Source organism: Chrysochloris asiatica, unplaced genomic scaffold, assembly GCF_000296735.1.
Source record: "Chrysochloris asiatica unplaced genomic scaffold, ChrAsi1.0 scaffold00039, whole genome shotgun sequence".
Taxonomy (NCBI): Eukaryota; Metazoa; Chordata; class Mammalia; order Afrosoricida; family Chrysochloridae; genus Chrysochloris; species Chrysochloris asiatica.
Window position 1 is genome coordinate 21,802,064 of NW_006408557.1, and position 16,080 is coordinate 21,818,143.

The following is a 16,080-nucleotide window of genomic DNA, read 5'->3' on the forward strand; positions in this document are numbered from 1 at the left end:
AGACTTTGGTGACAGGACTGGGACTTGAACCTGTGCCTCCCTATTTGATGCCACTCTCATGCCAATCCCAGCTCCATGGGATTTTCCCATCTTCTGGGGAGTCCTGGGTCCTCAGACATGTCATAGCACAGACTGGATCAATGGGCCTGTGAGACTGTAGGGGCATCGTAGGACCCTCTTCCGCTTCTGAGGAGCCCCTTTCTGGAGTGGGGTATGGCTGGGCTGAAAGTCCCTTCTTTTTTGGTTCCCCCAAAGCTGACGCCCTACCCCATCCCAGACGCATCCTGACCTCTCAGCCCTGAGCATTCCAGTGAAAACCACCCCATATGTTTTAGATTCGGCTACTCTGAACTCATCAACATCATGGTTTTGTAACACCCGCTGGATGCTCAAGGAACATTTGTTAGTTTCTTTTTTTATTTTTCCTTTATTAAAAAAAAAAGTTGGGGTCTTGAAACAACAGCAGAACATTTCAGAAGCACAAACTTTTACAAAAAAGAAGCTGTCGGCCTGACCAGGCAAGGAGGAGCGCCACTGCTCCAGGAAGCCAGAGGTGGGAAGTGAGCATGTGTCTGAGCATCAGAGAGTCAGCATCGCACTCCCAGGGCCTGTGGGGAAGCACTGTCAGGCGAATCTCAACTGCCATGTGCAGGGCAGTCAGGGTTGGCCTTCTCTTGGGGATGGGATATTGGGAATGCAAACCCCTTGCTTCCCCACCCCACTTTCTCCAGAGCACCCTTAGGCCCCTCAAGTCTCAGATTCCTACCCCTTCCACCCATTCCTGCTTCTGGCTGCTTTCCAGAGACCCTACAATTTCAGGCCAGCCAATAATGGTGTCCTGAGGAAACAGTCGCTGGAGAAGGATGTCATGCTGGGTAAGGTGGAGGGTCAGAGAAAAAGAGGAAGACCCCTAACGAGATGGATCGGCCAGGTGGCATCATTGATGGACTCAAGTGTGGCAGCGGTAGTGAGGTTGGCCCAGGATGGAACATTGTTTCGTTCTGCTGTGCATGGGGTCGCTATGAGTCGGTTCCGACTCGATGGCACCTGACAACAACACAACAACAACAATAATGGTATCACAAGTTGAGAGAGCACCGTCCTGGTGTTCAGGAGCACCAGGGAGGAAGGCTGTGTTCCAGTGGTGGAACGACAGACAGTACAGACAAACTTCCTCATTGACTCATCTTATCTGGAGACTCCCCCTACTGTTCTCCCTGTATGGTGTGTGTGTGTTGGGGGGGAGGAGGGGAGTCAAGGGATCTTCCCTTGCTCCTGATCCAACAGTCTCCTTCATTCCTCTCCAAAGGACCCCCAAACATCCTCTTGGTTGATGGTGTGCTAAGCAGAGCACAGAACATGGGTCTTCTGGGTACCCTTGGACAAGTCCCTTCCTTCTCAGTCCTTAGTTTTCCCATGGGCACAATGGAAAGTTGTCCTGGGTGGTGATAGGGTAAGCTGGATACTCTCAATGTTCCTTTCTGCTTTGATGGCCTTTCCGGGTGGTACTAGTGACTCTCCCAAGGGCAACAGCACCAGCTGACCCAGTACCTGGGTTCCCAGCAGCTTGGGCAGAATGGGGCATTAGAACAGTGAGAAGAGATGCACTGATGATGGCCAACAGGCAGCTTAACTTCCAGGAGGACCAGTTGGTGGGCACAAGCCTGGCTGTCCAGCCAGAGGCCCCGGCACATCTCCTTCATGTCAGCTGGAGGGGTGGGGAGCAGGCAGGGAAATCCTGAGGCCTCTTCTGGAAAATCCTCTGGGGAGATGATAGCTGAGGGCTGTACAAGTGGATCCAGGAATCAGCCAGAAGTTGAGGTGTTCCCAGTCCTGGGCCTTGGGGTCTCCTCTGGAGCAGAAACTGGGCCTTCAGGGGTCAACCAGTGGTCTGGGCAAAGGTGGGGTCAGGAGAGGGTTGTGGAAAGATATAGAATAAAAAGACGTTTCATTTCTTTAAGAAAGAAAGAGAGCTGTTGGGGAGTGTACAGGCCATAGTTGGTAGATGGTCTCTCAAAGTGTGTGTGTGTGTGAGAGAGAGAGAGAGAGAGAGAGCAAAAGAGACAGATGTGGGGTGGGGATGTGTGTGAGAGACACACAATGAAGAACAGAAAGAAAAAGGAAAAGCAAAGAAGGTCAGACAGAGAAAAGGAAAAAAGAAGAGGAAGTATGGTGGGAGGCAAGAGGGAAGAAACAAAGGGTTAGAAAATAAAATTGGAAGAGCTCAAGAAATTAAGGAGAAAGAAGAAAGATTGACAAAAACAGACTGGAGCAAGAGAAGAGAGAGAGGAAAGGATAAAAACTAAAAGTAATGCACAAAAGTGGAGAAGCAGGGCTAAGTGGAGACCCTGGGGAGGCGGCAGTCCAGGCATGGCTGGGCTTTTCAGGCCTGCGGCCGGCGGGGCCTCATGTCCAGCTTGCGGTCCAGTTTCCTGTCCTTGCGCGGGCGCTGGTCTTTCCGGCCCTTCTTCTGGCTAGGGTTTCTCTCTGCAACACAAGCACAGAGTGTTGTTTCTGGGGCTGCAAGGCAGCTTAGGTCCCATGAGGCCTCCCAAACCTGCAAACATGAGGTGCCCACTCACTCTCCAACAACGAGGCTCAGAATAACCTTAAAGGTACTCCTTAGAATTTGACCACTGCATAAAGTTGAATGTTTTCTCTGGTTATTTTGAGGCTAGGGGAGGGCCCTGGTGGGCTCAGGGTTCAGCGATGTTCACAGCCAGCCTGCTGGACATTTGGACTAGTCAGACCTGGAGATGCCATGGGACATCCAAGCATGGCTCAGCGTGATTTGGTGGGGGAGTCCCCATGACCCTTCCATGTGCACACACTGTGCAGTTTAAGACTCCACACCTTTTACCTAGGCCTCTGCACCAACTTCCTCACTCACCTCTCTGCCGCAGGCTCTGTCCTTCGACAACAACAACTGTAATAATAGCAGTGTAAAGAGTGCTCAGTGTGTGACAGCCACAGCTCCAAGTGTTTTGTGTCTATTAAACTCAGCAACCTTTCATGACAGCCATAAGAGAGGTGGACTGGGATGTAAAATCCAGACCTAACTTTGAATCTCAACCTCATCTGGCCCCTCTTCCCTCCTGCGGGAACTGCGGTGATTTTCTCACACAAGCTCTGATGGTTTCATTTTTCAGATGTGATGACTGAGGCCCAGTGAGGGTGTGACTTTCTTTATCCGGTGCCCTCCCTGGGCAAAGGGGATGAGTTGAGTGACCAGTAGTCAGAAGAAGTGGACAGAGTCCTAGCACTCAGGACCCATCCATCTAGGGTCCTCCCACCTGGAGGAGATCCAGTGGGAATAATTCTTTGAATGTGCTCATTGAGGGCAGGGGCTGGCCAGCTGTAGTACAGAGCCGGGTCTCAGACACTGTGACAGGGTGTTTGTGCCAGTTCTACAGGGGTACCCTGCTCTGCTGCCTCTGAGACAAGGCCAAAGACAGACCTAAATCCACAGACCTCTTTGGCCACAAGACCCGGAACACTCAGCTCTCAGTACTCACTCATTGCCGTGGAGTCATTTCAACTCTTTGTGATTCTGTTGAACTGCCCTGTAGGGTTTCCAACCTCATAAAGCTGTACAGAAGCAGAGCAGACTGACATCCCTTTCTCTCTAGGAGCGGCTGGTGGGCTCGGACCACTGACCTTTCAGTGAGCAGCGCCAAAGACTGCAGCACAAGAATTCCTCAGATTTCAATAAACCCAAACAAAAGCCACTGTCATTAAGTGGGTTCCAACTCATCCTAAACACATAGGACAGAGGAAAACTGCTCCATAGGATTACTGAGACTGTAAATCTTTCTGGGAGCCAACAGCCTCATCTTTCTCCTAGAGAGCAGTTGGTAGGTTTGAACCATCGACCTTGAATTTAGCAGCCCAACACAACCCACTGCACCACCAGGGTTCCTCCAGGCCTTAATTATTGTTAAGTGCCGTCGAGTCAGTTTCCAGCGACCCTGCATAAGGTTTCTGAGGAGTGGCTGGTGGGTTTGAGCCACTGACATTTTAGTTAGCAGTCCAGTGCTTATTCTGGTGTGGCTCTGTAGAGTAAGCACAGGCCTTAATATTGTTATTGTGTTAAGTGCCGTCAAGTCCATTCCAACTCATAGTGACCCTGTCTAGGATTTCAGAAGAGCAACTGGTGGGTTTGAAACACTGACCTTATGGTTCAAACCACCCTTGCAGTTCCAGTGCATTATTCTCCAGCGCTACCTTAGGACTCCAATGTTGCGATTGCTGTTGAGTTGGTTCCAACTCATAGTGACCCTGTGTATGGTTTCCAAGGAGCAGCTAGTGTGTTTGAACTGCCAACATTGTGGTTTGCAGTCTAGTGCTGATCCTACAACACCACACCAAGAATCCCAATGTTGTTAAGTGCTGTTGAGTCGGTTCTGACTCATAACATCCCTGTATAGGGATTCTGAGGAGCAACTGGTAAGTTTGAACCACCAACTTTGCGGTTCAAACAGATCTTGTGGTCAAGTGTTATCCTGTAACATTATACTCCATTTGTTGTTGTTGTTGTTAAGTGCTGTCTTGTCAGTTCCCACTTATAGCAAGCCTGTATAGGGTTTCCGAGGAATGGCTGGTGAGTTTGAGCTGCCGACATTATAATTCAAACTGACCTTGCAATCCAGTGCTCATCCTACAGCACCACACCAGGACTCCACACTCTGTTTAGAAGGCCCCAAGCCCCAAATCAGTGCGCACTCGTCACACTAAGGCTTCCCAGAACGTTAACAGACAGGAGTACTGTGAAACCAGGGCAATTTTCCAATGAGGCCGCCTGTCCCACTCCCCACCTCATTCCTGGCTCCACAAACATGCCCCAAACCAAAGGCCCAATCCCCTGGCTGGCCTTTGGAAACTTTGTGGTCTTTCCTCAAGACTCTTCACTGCCACCTACTGGAATTATGTTGCATTAATCACACTAACTAGGACAGCTAAAGGTGCATGTACCGTAAATGTGTGGTGCCCAATGTGGACACTCATGAGGGGCAGCCCTGGTCTCCATATCCCTGCTCGAGGCTGTCTATCTCACTCGCGCTCTCTCTCTCTGCCTCTTACCAGGAGGGGAGAGCAGACGGTTTCTTGGAGGTGGCAGAAGCCAGCAGACAGCCAGGGCTAGGAGGAGGAGGTCCAGCTGCCGCTGATCCTGTGGCTCCCGGATACTCACTTAATATCTCTGGATGTCAGTCCCCTCATCTAGAGAATGGGCAAGTAACTGGTCATCCCTCAGAGGGTGGAGGTGGGGGCAGCCTACTAGCACCGTGGCAGGACAGGAAGACTCCATCTGAGAGTGAGTTATGACAGCTCCATGTGTAGGATATTTACTTGGCATCACAACAACCCTTAAGGACAGGTAGAACGATTTGCCTCATTTTACAAAGGAGGAAACTGAGAAGTGCAGGAAGGTTACCAAGGGCCAGCCTTCACATTAAAGAAGACAATGGAATGATTTAATCTAAAGTTCCTGCTTATTAAATAATAATCTAATAAATGTTGTTAAGTGCCATGGAGTTGGTTCTGATCCATAGCAACTCTGTACAGGGTTCCTGAGGAGTGGCTGGTGTGTTTGAACTGCCAACCTTGCAGTTCCAACAGACTCTGCAGTCCAGTGCATTAACCTACAGCACCACACCAGGACTTCGATATAATAAATAACTAACAATAAATGAAATAATAATTTATTAAACAATAATTTAATAATTCCTGCTTACAAAATCATTGTAGGCCAAATGTTCTAACTCCTTCACCTGGATTTATCCTCACCTCACCCCACAAAGCCCATTGAACAACAGTGTTCTTGTCACCATTTTATAGATGAAGAAATTGCAAAGGCACAAAACCCTCTGCTTTCAGCTCCATTCCGACTCATAGCGACCCAATAGAGGATTTCTGAGAACATTCATCTTTACGAGAGCAGACAGCTTCACCTTTCTCCTAAGGATAGATCGGTTGGTGAGTGTGAGCTGCTAACCTTGAGAGTAGCAGCCTAGAACCTAACTAAGGTGCAGACAAGGTAAATGACTTCTTGAGAGTACAAGTGTTTATTGAGCACCAATTTAGTGCCAGGCATGGTTCTTGGGGATATAATGATGAGCAGGTCAAGCAAAAATCCCTGACCTCCTGTTTCATCCAGGAGAGACAGAATCCAGCAGTTCAAGCTCACCAGTCGCTCCTCAGAAACCCTGTACCGGGTCATTATGAGTCAGAACCAACTTGACAACACTTAACAACAACAACAACATATGGATTTAAATAAAGGATGTGTGTAAGTGTGTTACAGTACCCATTCATTTCATTTCAGAAGAGTGACGAGGGCATTTTAAAATCCTTGTTATTACCAGGAGGGGCAAGGACTCCTAAAATAAAGGAAAAGCCCTGTCCTCCCAGCATACCTGGGGGCGACTCCAGCAACGAAGACCCACGTTTGAAAGACCATTGGAGAGAGCAGTGCATATCCCCATTGGAGGGATGGTTAAAGGTAGGCTTGTAGACAGCTTTCAGGTCCTATTTGTGGAATACTGTCTCAAGGCCCAAAGATCCACCCAAGGGTGCTGTCCAGACAGCCCTGTGTGACCGTCCTGGTGCTGTGCTCACCTCCTAGACAGTGCCTCTGAATGGGGCACTTCCGTGACTCAGCCAGCACCTGACAGGCTGCTGTCTCCTCCTGCCCAGCTCTGCCGGCCTCTCGGACCCGGACCCGGGTCTCCAGGCCCCAGTTCGAGCCACAGGTCTTCCCGTTGTGCCTGCAGGGGCTCCAGCTGCCCCAAGGGCTTGGCTCACAGTCCTCTGTGGGGCAGAGGGGGAGACAGACAGACAGATGGGATTAGCTGGCAGGAAGTGTCCTAATTCAAGCGGAGAGTTAAAAAAGTTCAATTCCCTGTAGACACATCTCTACCTATAAGATACTCATTCACAGTCTCTGTGTTGCTGAAGGCCGAGGGGAGACAAGTCACTAGCTATTTCTAACAGCCTGGGGTGGGTGTGCTAAAAAGTGGGCACAGGATACTTCTATGGGGGGTCAGAAGCCAGAGTGACTGGTTGTCTGACTTTGAGGAGAAGGCTTTCTGAAGGAGGTGACATTTGAGATAAAGGGAGAGAGGAGTTCACTGGAGGAAGGAAACACATCTAGGCAGTGGGGAAAGCCCTGGGGACCCAGAAGGCCATGTCTGAGAGGCAGGGTGGTTGGAGTCTGGGACAGGGGAGTCTGCTGAAGCGGCTCTCCAAGTCAGGACAAGGGGTTTGAACTTCATCATATTCATGCCTCTGATCAGCAGTAGAAAGTGGGAGCTACACATTGTTGTTGTGAAGAAAAATAAGGTCAAAAACATAACAAAGCTTTAAAACACACAAGGGAGCTTCAAAAAGTTCATGGAAAAATTAAATGAAAAGATATTGGAATTTTCCCAAGAACTTTCTGAAGTCCTCTCGTGTGTGTGTGTGTGTGTGTGTGTGCGCGCGCACACGCATGCATAAGTGTGTTACATTTGATTCTTTTAAGAGTCTTGAGAGGTAGGTAGAGACTACGGTTAGCTATTAATACCCCTATTTGCAGATTTAGACACTGAGGCCTGGAGAAAACAAGGGACTTGCAGAACTCAGCAAGTTCAAGATCCAATGGAGCCCAGAAAAAGTTGCCAGTCTAGATGCATGCATTTGACAAGTATAGTTGGAGCACCCGATATTTGCCAGGTACAGTGCTGACTGCTGAGAAGCGGGGGCAAGACAGACCTATGCCTGCCTTCTGCAGTTTAACACCTGGAGACAGGCAAGAGCTCAGTCCTGGGGAACCTAGAGGAGGAGAGAGGCCAGCCTGGAAAACTGAGAGGGTTTCCTGGTGGTAAGACTCTAGAGCTGTGTCTCAAAGCTGGCGGTGTGGGATTGGGGAGTGGGGTAGGCTGGAGACTGATCAAGGGCAGGAGGGAGAAGTGCTCCACGTGAAATAATGTCAGCACAGCCCTTTGATGACTCTGTTCTTGACAGAGGCCTAGAGCTGGGGAAGGAAGTTGGAGCATGGATTCAAACAATGGTGGAGCTGGATGGTGGGGTCGGAGAGGCCAGCACAGGCCCGGGAGGCTCTACCTGAGGGTCGTAGGGGCTACTAGAAGGCCAGGAGCATAAGAGACACATGATCAGGTTGCTATTTTGAGGCAGGGAGATGGGCAGAGGGCAGAGAGAAAGCTGTGAACAGTCATGGGATGAGTTTGAGAGCTTTAGTCTGCTCCCCCACCAAAGTTCTTTTAGACCCCAGGCACATTATACACTTATTCTCATGTGTCTCCTGTCTCCCTATTAAAATGTCACATCCATGAGGGCAAAGCTACGTCTCCAGTACCTAGGAGAGTACATGGCTGATAACAAGTTCTCGGTCAATATTGTCTGAGTGAATGATGACCAGGTTGCATGGGATGTCAGGAGATGGGGAGGGAAGCACACCCGATGAGTCATGGAGCTGGTTATCGATAGAAGAGACAAAAAAGGCACCAAGGTGGGGTGTCGAGGGGGGAGAGGACGTGCCCAGAGAGCACGGCCTGCTGCTTGTGGAGGGACATGGCTGGGACATGGAGTCAGGGGCCATTAGGAATGGAAGCCAGAGGACATTGTGGATGGAGAAGCCATAGTTTAGGCAAGAATGCTGAGGGATGGCTTCGAGCATGGAACAGACCACAGAGGAAGCTGAAAGGGCTTGGCCAGAGAAGGTCACAGCAATAATAATCATAATAGCTAGTGGTTATTGAGTGGTTAGTATGTGACAGCTACTATGCTAAGCACTTGACATTGTATTAAAGTAATTTAATTCTCAGAGCAATCCCCCACAAGGTACACACTAATATAGTTTAATAAGTGGACAAGTTGAGGGACAGAGTTTAAGTAGCACAACAGAGGCCTTGGTTTGTCTTATTCCAAAATCAGAGCTATTCTGCTGGATCCTGCTGCCTCCCTCAGTAATACCAATGATGCCAGTGTTGGCAATAGAAATGACAGGTAAGAGGGCTCTAGGGAGTTCTGGTGTGGCGCTTGGGCTAATGCATCAGACTGCAAAGTCGTTTGAACTGCAACGTCAGTGGTTCAAGCTCACTAGCTGCTCCTCAGAAACCCTATACAGGGTCGCTCTGGGTTGGAATCGACTCCATGGCACTTAACAACAGTAACAAGGGCATTGAAGACTTACTCCACACAGGGACCTGACCTGGTACTGTGGAGCCTTCCTCACCATGTGACATCTCCCAGGTGTTCTGCTCCAAAGAGGGGCTGGATGGGGGGCGGACCGGGCAGGGCAAGGAGGCCACCACTCACCCTGGCACTCCCGTGTGCTCTGATGGGCCACAGTGCCCGATGGGCAGGTGGGCAGACACTTCCCCTTGTACAGGTAAAATCGCCTCTTGCATCGGATGCAGAAGTCCTGGCTGAAGCAGCTCTCGCATGTGGCCCCACATTCTGGAACACAGCCAAGAACAGGGGTGAGGGTGGCTTCCGGGGAGGGGGTGCTCTGGAGCTTCTGGAGACTTCAGGGGAAGACACTTCAGGGGAAGCCCCAGGATCTGTAGCATTGGGGTCAGCACAGTTCTTTGAAGTACAGTGCTGCCCACAGTCAAATTAGGCTGCATATAAGAACTCTGTCATTTGAACTGAGACTCAGTGGGGGCAGGTGACATATTCAAGGTCACATGGATATTTTAATTCAGTGGTCAGTATTCCCTTTCTCATTTGAGCTGAGGCTCAGACAGAGCAAGTGACTTACTTGCCCAAAGTTGGACAGTCAATCTGAGCTCCAAGTGAGGGTTCCCTGCTCCATTTCAGTTAAGCTCAGAGATGGCAATGATTAGACTCAAGTCAGAGAAAGAGTTAGGATTCCTTTTTCCCACTTAAGCTAGGATCAGAGAGGGTGAATAACTTGCCCAAGGGCACACAGTAAAATTCTAGGGTAGAAGTGAAGGTTCTGCAAATCAGAGAGGGCACTGACTTGCTCAGGGCTGCAGGGCCAGCCTGGAACCGAGCAACTCGGAGTCTGGGCTCAAACTCCCTTATCTTATGGCTGTGTAGGGGTGAGCTGGTGGAATGTGGGCCCAGAACCCAGTGCTAGCACAGGACAAGGTGGGGCCACCTACTTTTGCACCTGTTGACTTCTTGGCCGCGGACGCCGAAGTAGCCAGCGGGGCAGTCATGCACACACTTGCCGTACTGCCGGATACCATCCCGGTGGATGAACAGGAAGAGCCTCTGCTGGCAGGTGGAGCAGCCATTCTCCTCGGAGCATATGACACAGCCTGTGCAGTTGCCCCCCAGGCCAGTGCCCACTGCCAGCCAGACCAGGGTGGATAGGGGAGAGAGGAAGAGAGATGATCAAACCATAAGTGTGAGCAGCTGAGACTGTCTCACTGGGATATCAGCAAGGCACATAGTCACCCAAACAAAAGACTACATTTCCCAGCTTCCCTTGCAACTAGGTATGTTGGTATGATGGGATGAAGCCGTGGATTTGGAATGAAGCAGGGTGTGGGACTTCTAGAGAGTTGCCTTTAAGGATAGGGGCAGGCCCTTAGTCATTCCCTCATCCTTCCTGTTGGACAGAATGTGAACACAATGGCTGGAGCACAAGCAGCTATATTGGATCATGAGGTGGAAACCATGTGCTGAGGATGGTGAAGAAATAAAATTAAAAAGAGCCTGGATCCCTGAGGTAGGTAGACTTCTGAACCAGCCCTGGGGTACCTGTGTAGACATGAGAGAGAAATAAGTCTCTTTTGTTTAAACTATTTTATTTGGTATTTTCTTTCACTCACAGACAAATTTAATTTTTTCTAAAGGAGTATATTTTTTAGTGTGTGAGGGGTTCACATGCATGGAGGGGTAGGTGAAACCTTCACCCTTAGGCTCTGTTTCTAAATAACACTCCATCTGCCTCATCACTATCATCAAATACTCCCACTAGTTTCTGTTGAGTCACCTCTGAATCATGGTGACCCCATGTGTGTCAGAGTAGAACTGTGATTCACAAGGTTTTCAGTGTCTGGTTTTATGGATGATTACCAGGCCTTCCTCCCAAGGGGCCTCTGGATAAAATTCAACTGGCAACCATTTGGTTAATTGCTTTGTTATTAATTCCATTGCTCAAGGACTCCCAAGAGCTCCCATCATCATCAAATGCAATAAGTCGAAAGAAGGGAGTTATTTGTTGTCCCAGAATTGGCAACCAGGACCCAACATTGGGGAAACAGAGGTGATAATCCAGAATCCAAAGAGAGCCTCTCTGAAGTGCATAAGAAATCCCTGCTATCCTGATACCCGTCAGGACATCCAATTAAACTGACCACAGAAAGAGAGAGGCTCATGGGAGTTAGAAGTTGCGATGCAATTTCTGTGACTTTCCCCTCTGTTCCCAATCCCCCAAATCAAGTGAGGGGAGATGCAAGAGAACCTCTCACAGAGACAGGGGTACCTGCAAGAAGTGGAGACCAGTATCATGTCCTTGTGGACATCAGCTTGCATGACCCTGAAGGGCTCATGTCCTAGGGATCTCACCCCTACCCTCACCTCTCAGAGAGAAAGGGACCAGGAGAGAGTGGTAAGTGATACCTTTGGTGACCCAGGCAAGAGAAGTTGCAAAGGAAAAACAAAGGCGTTTGTGTTTTTAGAGCTGTAGACCTGGCAGGAAGGAGTCCTGGTAGTGCAGTGACTAAAGTGCTTGGATCCTAACCAGAAAGTTGGTAGTTCAAACCCACTGGCTACTTCCAGGGAGAAAGATGTGTCTGCTTCTATAAAGATTTCTGACCTTGGAAGCCCTATGGGGCAATTCCACCTTGTCCTATTGTTGTTAAGTGCTGTAGAGTCCGTTTCCACTCATAGTTACCATGTACAGGGTTTCTGAGGCTTTAAATCTTTTGCAGAAAGACTTAAAAGGAGAAAGATCAGAAAGTCCCATCTTTCTCTTGCAAAGCAGCTGGTGGGTTCAAACCACCAACTGTGTGTTTCTCATTCCAGTGCTTATCCTCCGTCCTGTAGAGTCATTATAAGTCAGAATGAACTCAATGGCAACCAGTAGATCTGGCAGGAACCCAAGGACAGACAGAACGTGTGATGTCATAAAGGTGATTCCCAGGTCAGGGAGAGAGAAAACAATAGATGCAGACTTATCACTCAATTGGCAGAAAATTTAAATTCTGGTTGATATCTAGGGCTAGCAAGGAAGACAGGAAAATTTTTCACTCCTGATACGACTGTAAGTCAAGCAGTTTCTAGTAAAATTCAAGGTATGCCTTTTTAAGGCATAGCAATTAGGCTTCTAGGTATAGAAGTGGCTCTCATCCCCCGGTGGGCTTGGACAACACAGATTGTTGCATCCCAGCTAATTCACTAGGTCTGAGGTGAGGCACAAAAATTTGCATTTCTAACAAGTTTGCAGGTGATACTGATGCAGCTTGTACATGGCCCAGACTTTGAGAATCCCTACACAGACACACAAAGATACATGTACAAAGGTGCGTATTACAGCATTCTTTAATAGCAAATCCTTGTAAAAAGCTAACCATTTGTCAGAAAATCGATAAATACATTAGGGTCTAGCCATTGGCTGTGGTCTAATCATTTCATCATCCAAACCCATTGTCGTCACATCGATTTCATTCATTGTGACCCTATGGAACAGAGCAGAACTACCTTCAGAGTTCCAAAGGTGTAAATCTTTACAAAGCAAACTACCATGTTTTCCATTCTGAGAGCGGCTGGTGGGTTTGTACTACTGCCCTTTCAGTTGCAACCAACTGTTTCAACCACTGTGCCACCAGGATTCAGCCTAGCCATGATAAATGACTAACACAGAATTACAGTTAGCATAGTGAATAAATCAGAAAGCAACTTTGAGAGCAAAACAGAAAGTTGCGCAACGAATCACATATTAAGAAGTTATTTTACATAAATTTCAAAAACCTATAAAATAATGCTCTAATTTTTATGATACAGAAATATGCATTAAGAAAAGTTAGCCCAACAGGGGAAACCCTTTTCTAAGACTGAAACTCAAAGGGAACTCATGAGAAGTCTAGTCTGCTTATTGGTGACCACCTGGATCTACTTGTGAGTGGAAATAAGGGAAATGCAGCAATGAAGACATGGGCTGAGTTTGGCCACATTCCTTTGACATTGTTCACTTTTAGACGAGCTAAAGAAGAAGGGCTAGCCAGTCTGATGTTTAGGGAGATGTGTGAATTCCTGAGCCCACAGGCACTGACCTGGACACTGAGGGCTGGAGCTGAGAGTGAAGTGGCTAGCTGGTCTGAAGGGCAGGGAGGTGTGCATGAACTTCTGAACTTGTGGCTAGCACCCATTTGACCTAGCTGGGATGAGCAGAACTCAACAAGATGAAGATAAAAATGCTTGATATTGTGAGCAAGTGAAAATTGTTACAATTTGATGAACTGGACCTTTGTTTATGGATGCAGGTGCTCAAAATTTCAACCAGAATAGAAGGATTCTATATAACAAAGCACAAACTAGTTTCCTCAGTGCACTGGGTTGTTGTTGTTGTTGTTAAGTACCATGGAATCGGTTCTGACTCATAGTGACCCTGCACAGGGTTTCTGAGGCTGCAAATCTTGACGGGAGCAGAATGACTCATCTTTCTCCCACAAAACTGCTGGTAGTTTCAAACTGCTGACCTTCAGGTAAACAGCCCAATTCATAACCACTATGCTACCAGAGCTCCTTGCACTGGATTAATAGCGATAGGCAATATAGACATTGATTATCAAAAATGGGTGGTGGTGGTATAAAGGCACGAAGTGGCTGACTTACAAGTTTTCAAGAATGTGCTTACTTTCAAATAGAGGGGGTTAGGGTAGAGTCCCCACTGAATAGTTTTCCTCATTTCCAGATGGTTCTGATGAAAGGGGGTGGGGGACGATACTGCTAGGATTTTATGATTCAATTGTAATTGTTAGCAGGATTAATTGTGATTCTCACAACTGTAATTGTAGAAGATGTGTAACTAAAGGGGGGGAGTAATTAATATGCCATTTCAGAAACAGACAGTCCCAGGACCATCAACAAGGAAGATAAGGAGTGAGATCCTACCTAGAAAAGTGCTGGCAGCAATGCCTGTCACAGAGGTGATAGCGTAGAGAGACAGAGCAGCTGTGGACCATAGGCCCATGGACTGAGTAAGGTTGAGTACCTGTGGGCAAGAGGCTGCCTTGCAGAATATGTTCTTAGGACATTTAAACGAATATATATATATATATATATTGTTTTATACTGTACATCACATATTTTTGCTTTGTTCAATTATGAACTATAAGATGTAAATGGGGGCTTGATGGTAGATAGGTTAGAGGTGCAGTGAGGTTTGCCGTCAGCAATATCACAGAATACCAGGCGAAGCAGATTCAGGACAGAGCTTCAAAACTCTGAACCACATATCTAAGAATATTTTAAAAGTTTGAAGGCTTATAGCTAGTGGAACTTGTAGCAGAAGTAAGAAATCATGTACTTTTGAATCAGCTGGGCTTAGCAGCTCATAGCCAGCAACTTGGGCGAGACCAAATGCCAAGACCTGGTGGGGGAGAACAGACCTACCATGGAATAACGCCGTGGGAACCTCGGAGCAAAGGTGGACAACACACTTCGTCGGTTTTGCTTTGCTTGGATTTTCTTTTTTGGGAGGTATCTGTTCATTGGCCCCCCATTGTTTGCACAATTCCATTCTGGTGACTAGAGGGGGTGCTTGAGCGAGAGGACACTCTTCCACTACTGGTGGGTTCTTCTGCCACACATATGCACAGATACTCTCAGCACAAGAGCCAGCCCTGAACTGTTTTTTCAATAGGGAAAAGGCCAGAACAAGGGCGTGGAGAGGGAGAGTTTAAAAACAAAACAGGCCAAAAATTAAATTAAATCCTGAGGCATAGCATAACAACCAAGGTGGCATCTTGAAATTTATCATACAGCCTTGAAGGCAAAAAGGTGAAAGAGGACATTAACAAAATGAAAGAAGGAGAAGACACAAATAACACTCATTAGAAACCACATAGGCAATGTCACAATGGAACCAAAGGAAATTAAAAGGATAATTACAGAATATTATGAAAAGTTGTACTCCAAGAAATTTGAAAACTTAGAAGAGATGGATAAATTTTTAGAAAAACATGACCTACCTAAACTTACACACAGTGAAGTAGAAAACCTGAACAGACCCATAACAAAATAAGAAATTGATCAGGTCATCAAAAAACTCCCAACCAAAAGAAGTCCAGGACCAGATGGCTTCACTAGTGAGTTCTACCAAACATCCAGGAAAGAGCTGTCACCAATTCTACTCAAATTATTCCAGAATATAGAGGAGGATGGAAAACTTCCTAATACATTTTATGAAACAAGCATAACTCTCATGCCAAAACAGAGAAGGACATCACTAAGAAAGAAAATTATAGACCAATATCCCTCATGAACACAGTCACAAAAATTCTCAACAAAATCCTAGCCAACAGAATCCAGCAGCACATCAAAAAGATAATACATTATGAACAAGTGGGATTCATATCAGGGATGCAAGGATGGTTCAATAACAGAAAAGTGATCAATGTAATCCACCATAGAAATAAGAAAAAGGAAAAGAACCACATGATCATATCGATTGATGCAGAAAGGCAATTGACAAAATCCAACATCCATTCCTGATAAAAATACTCAACAAAGTAGGAATTGAAGGGAAATTCCTCAGCATAATTAAGAGCATATATACAAAACCAACAGCCTACATTACTCTCCATGGAGAGAAACTGTAAGCCTACCATCTGCAAACAGGAAGCACACAAGGATGCCCTTTGTCACCACTCCTATTTAATATTGTGCTGGAAGTCTTAGCAAGAGCTATACGGCAAGACAGGGAACTTAATAGGGAAATTAAAGGCATCCAAATTGGCAAAGAGGAAGTAAAACACTCTCTATTTACAGACTATGTGATCCTATAAATAGGAAACCCAAAGACTCAGTAAAAAAGCTACTAGACCTCATTGGAAGATTCAGCAAAGTGGCAGGATATAAGATCAACATACAAAAATCAGTTGG

The 16,080-nt window shown here is 47.1% G+C and overlaps 1 protein-coding gene across 1 annotated transcript in view; it reads right to left on the reverse strand.

Annotated features, from left to right (window-relative positions):
• Window positions 1-2,342: 2,342 nt before the first annotated feature.
• RSPO4 (R-spondin 4) overlaps window positions 2,343-16,080 on the reverse strand; it is a 73,327-nt gene continuing 59,589 nt past the window's right edge. The window contains exons 2-4 of the mRNA XM_006860731.1: window positions 10,128-10,316; window positions 9,316-9,456; window positions 2,343-2,487 (exon numbers count right to left, since the gene is read on the reverse strand). Of these exons, the coding sequence (XP_006860793.1) occupies window positions 2,384-2,487; window positions 9,316-9,456; window positions 10,128-10,316 (434 nt within the window). The 3' untranslated portion in view covers window positions 2,343-2,383. The remainder of the gene's footprint in view (window positions 2,488-9,315; window positions 9,457-10,127; window positions 10,317-16,080) is intronic.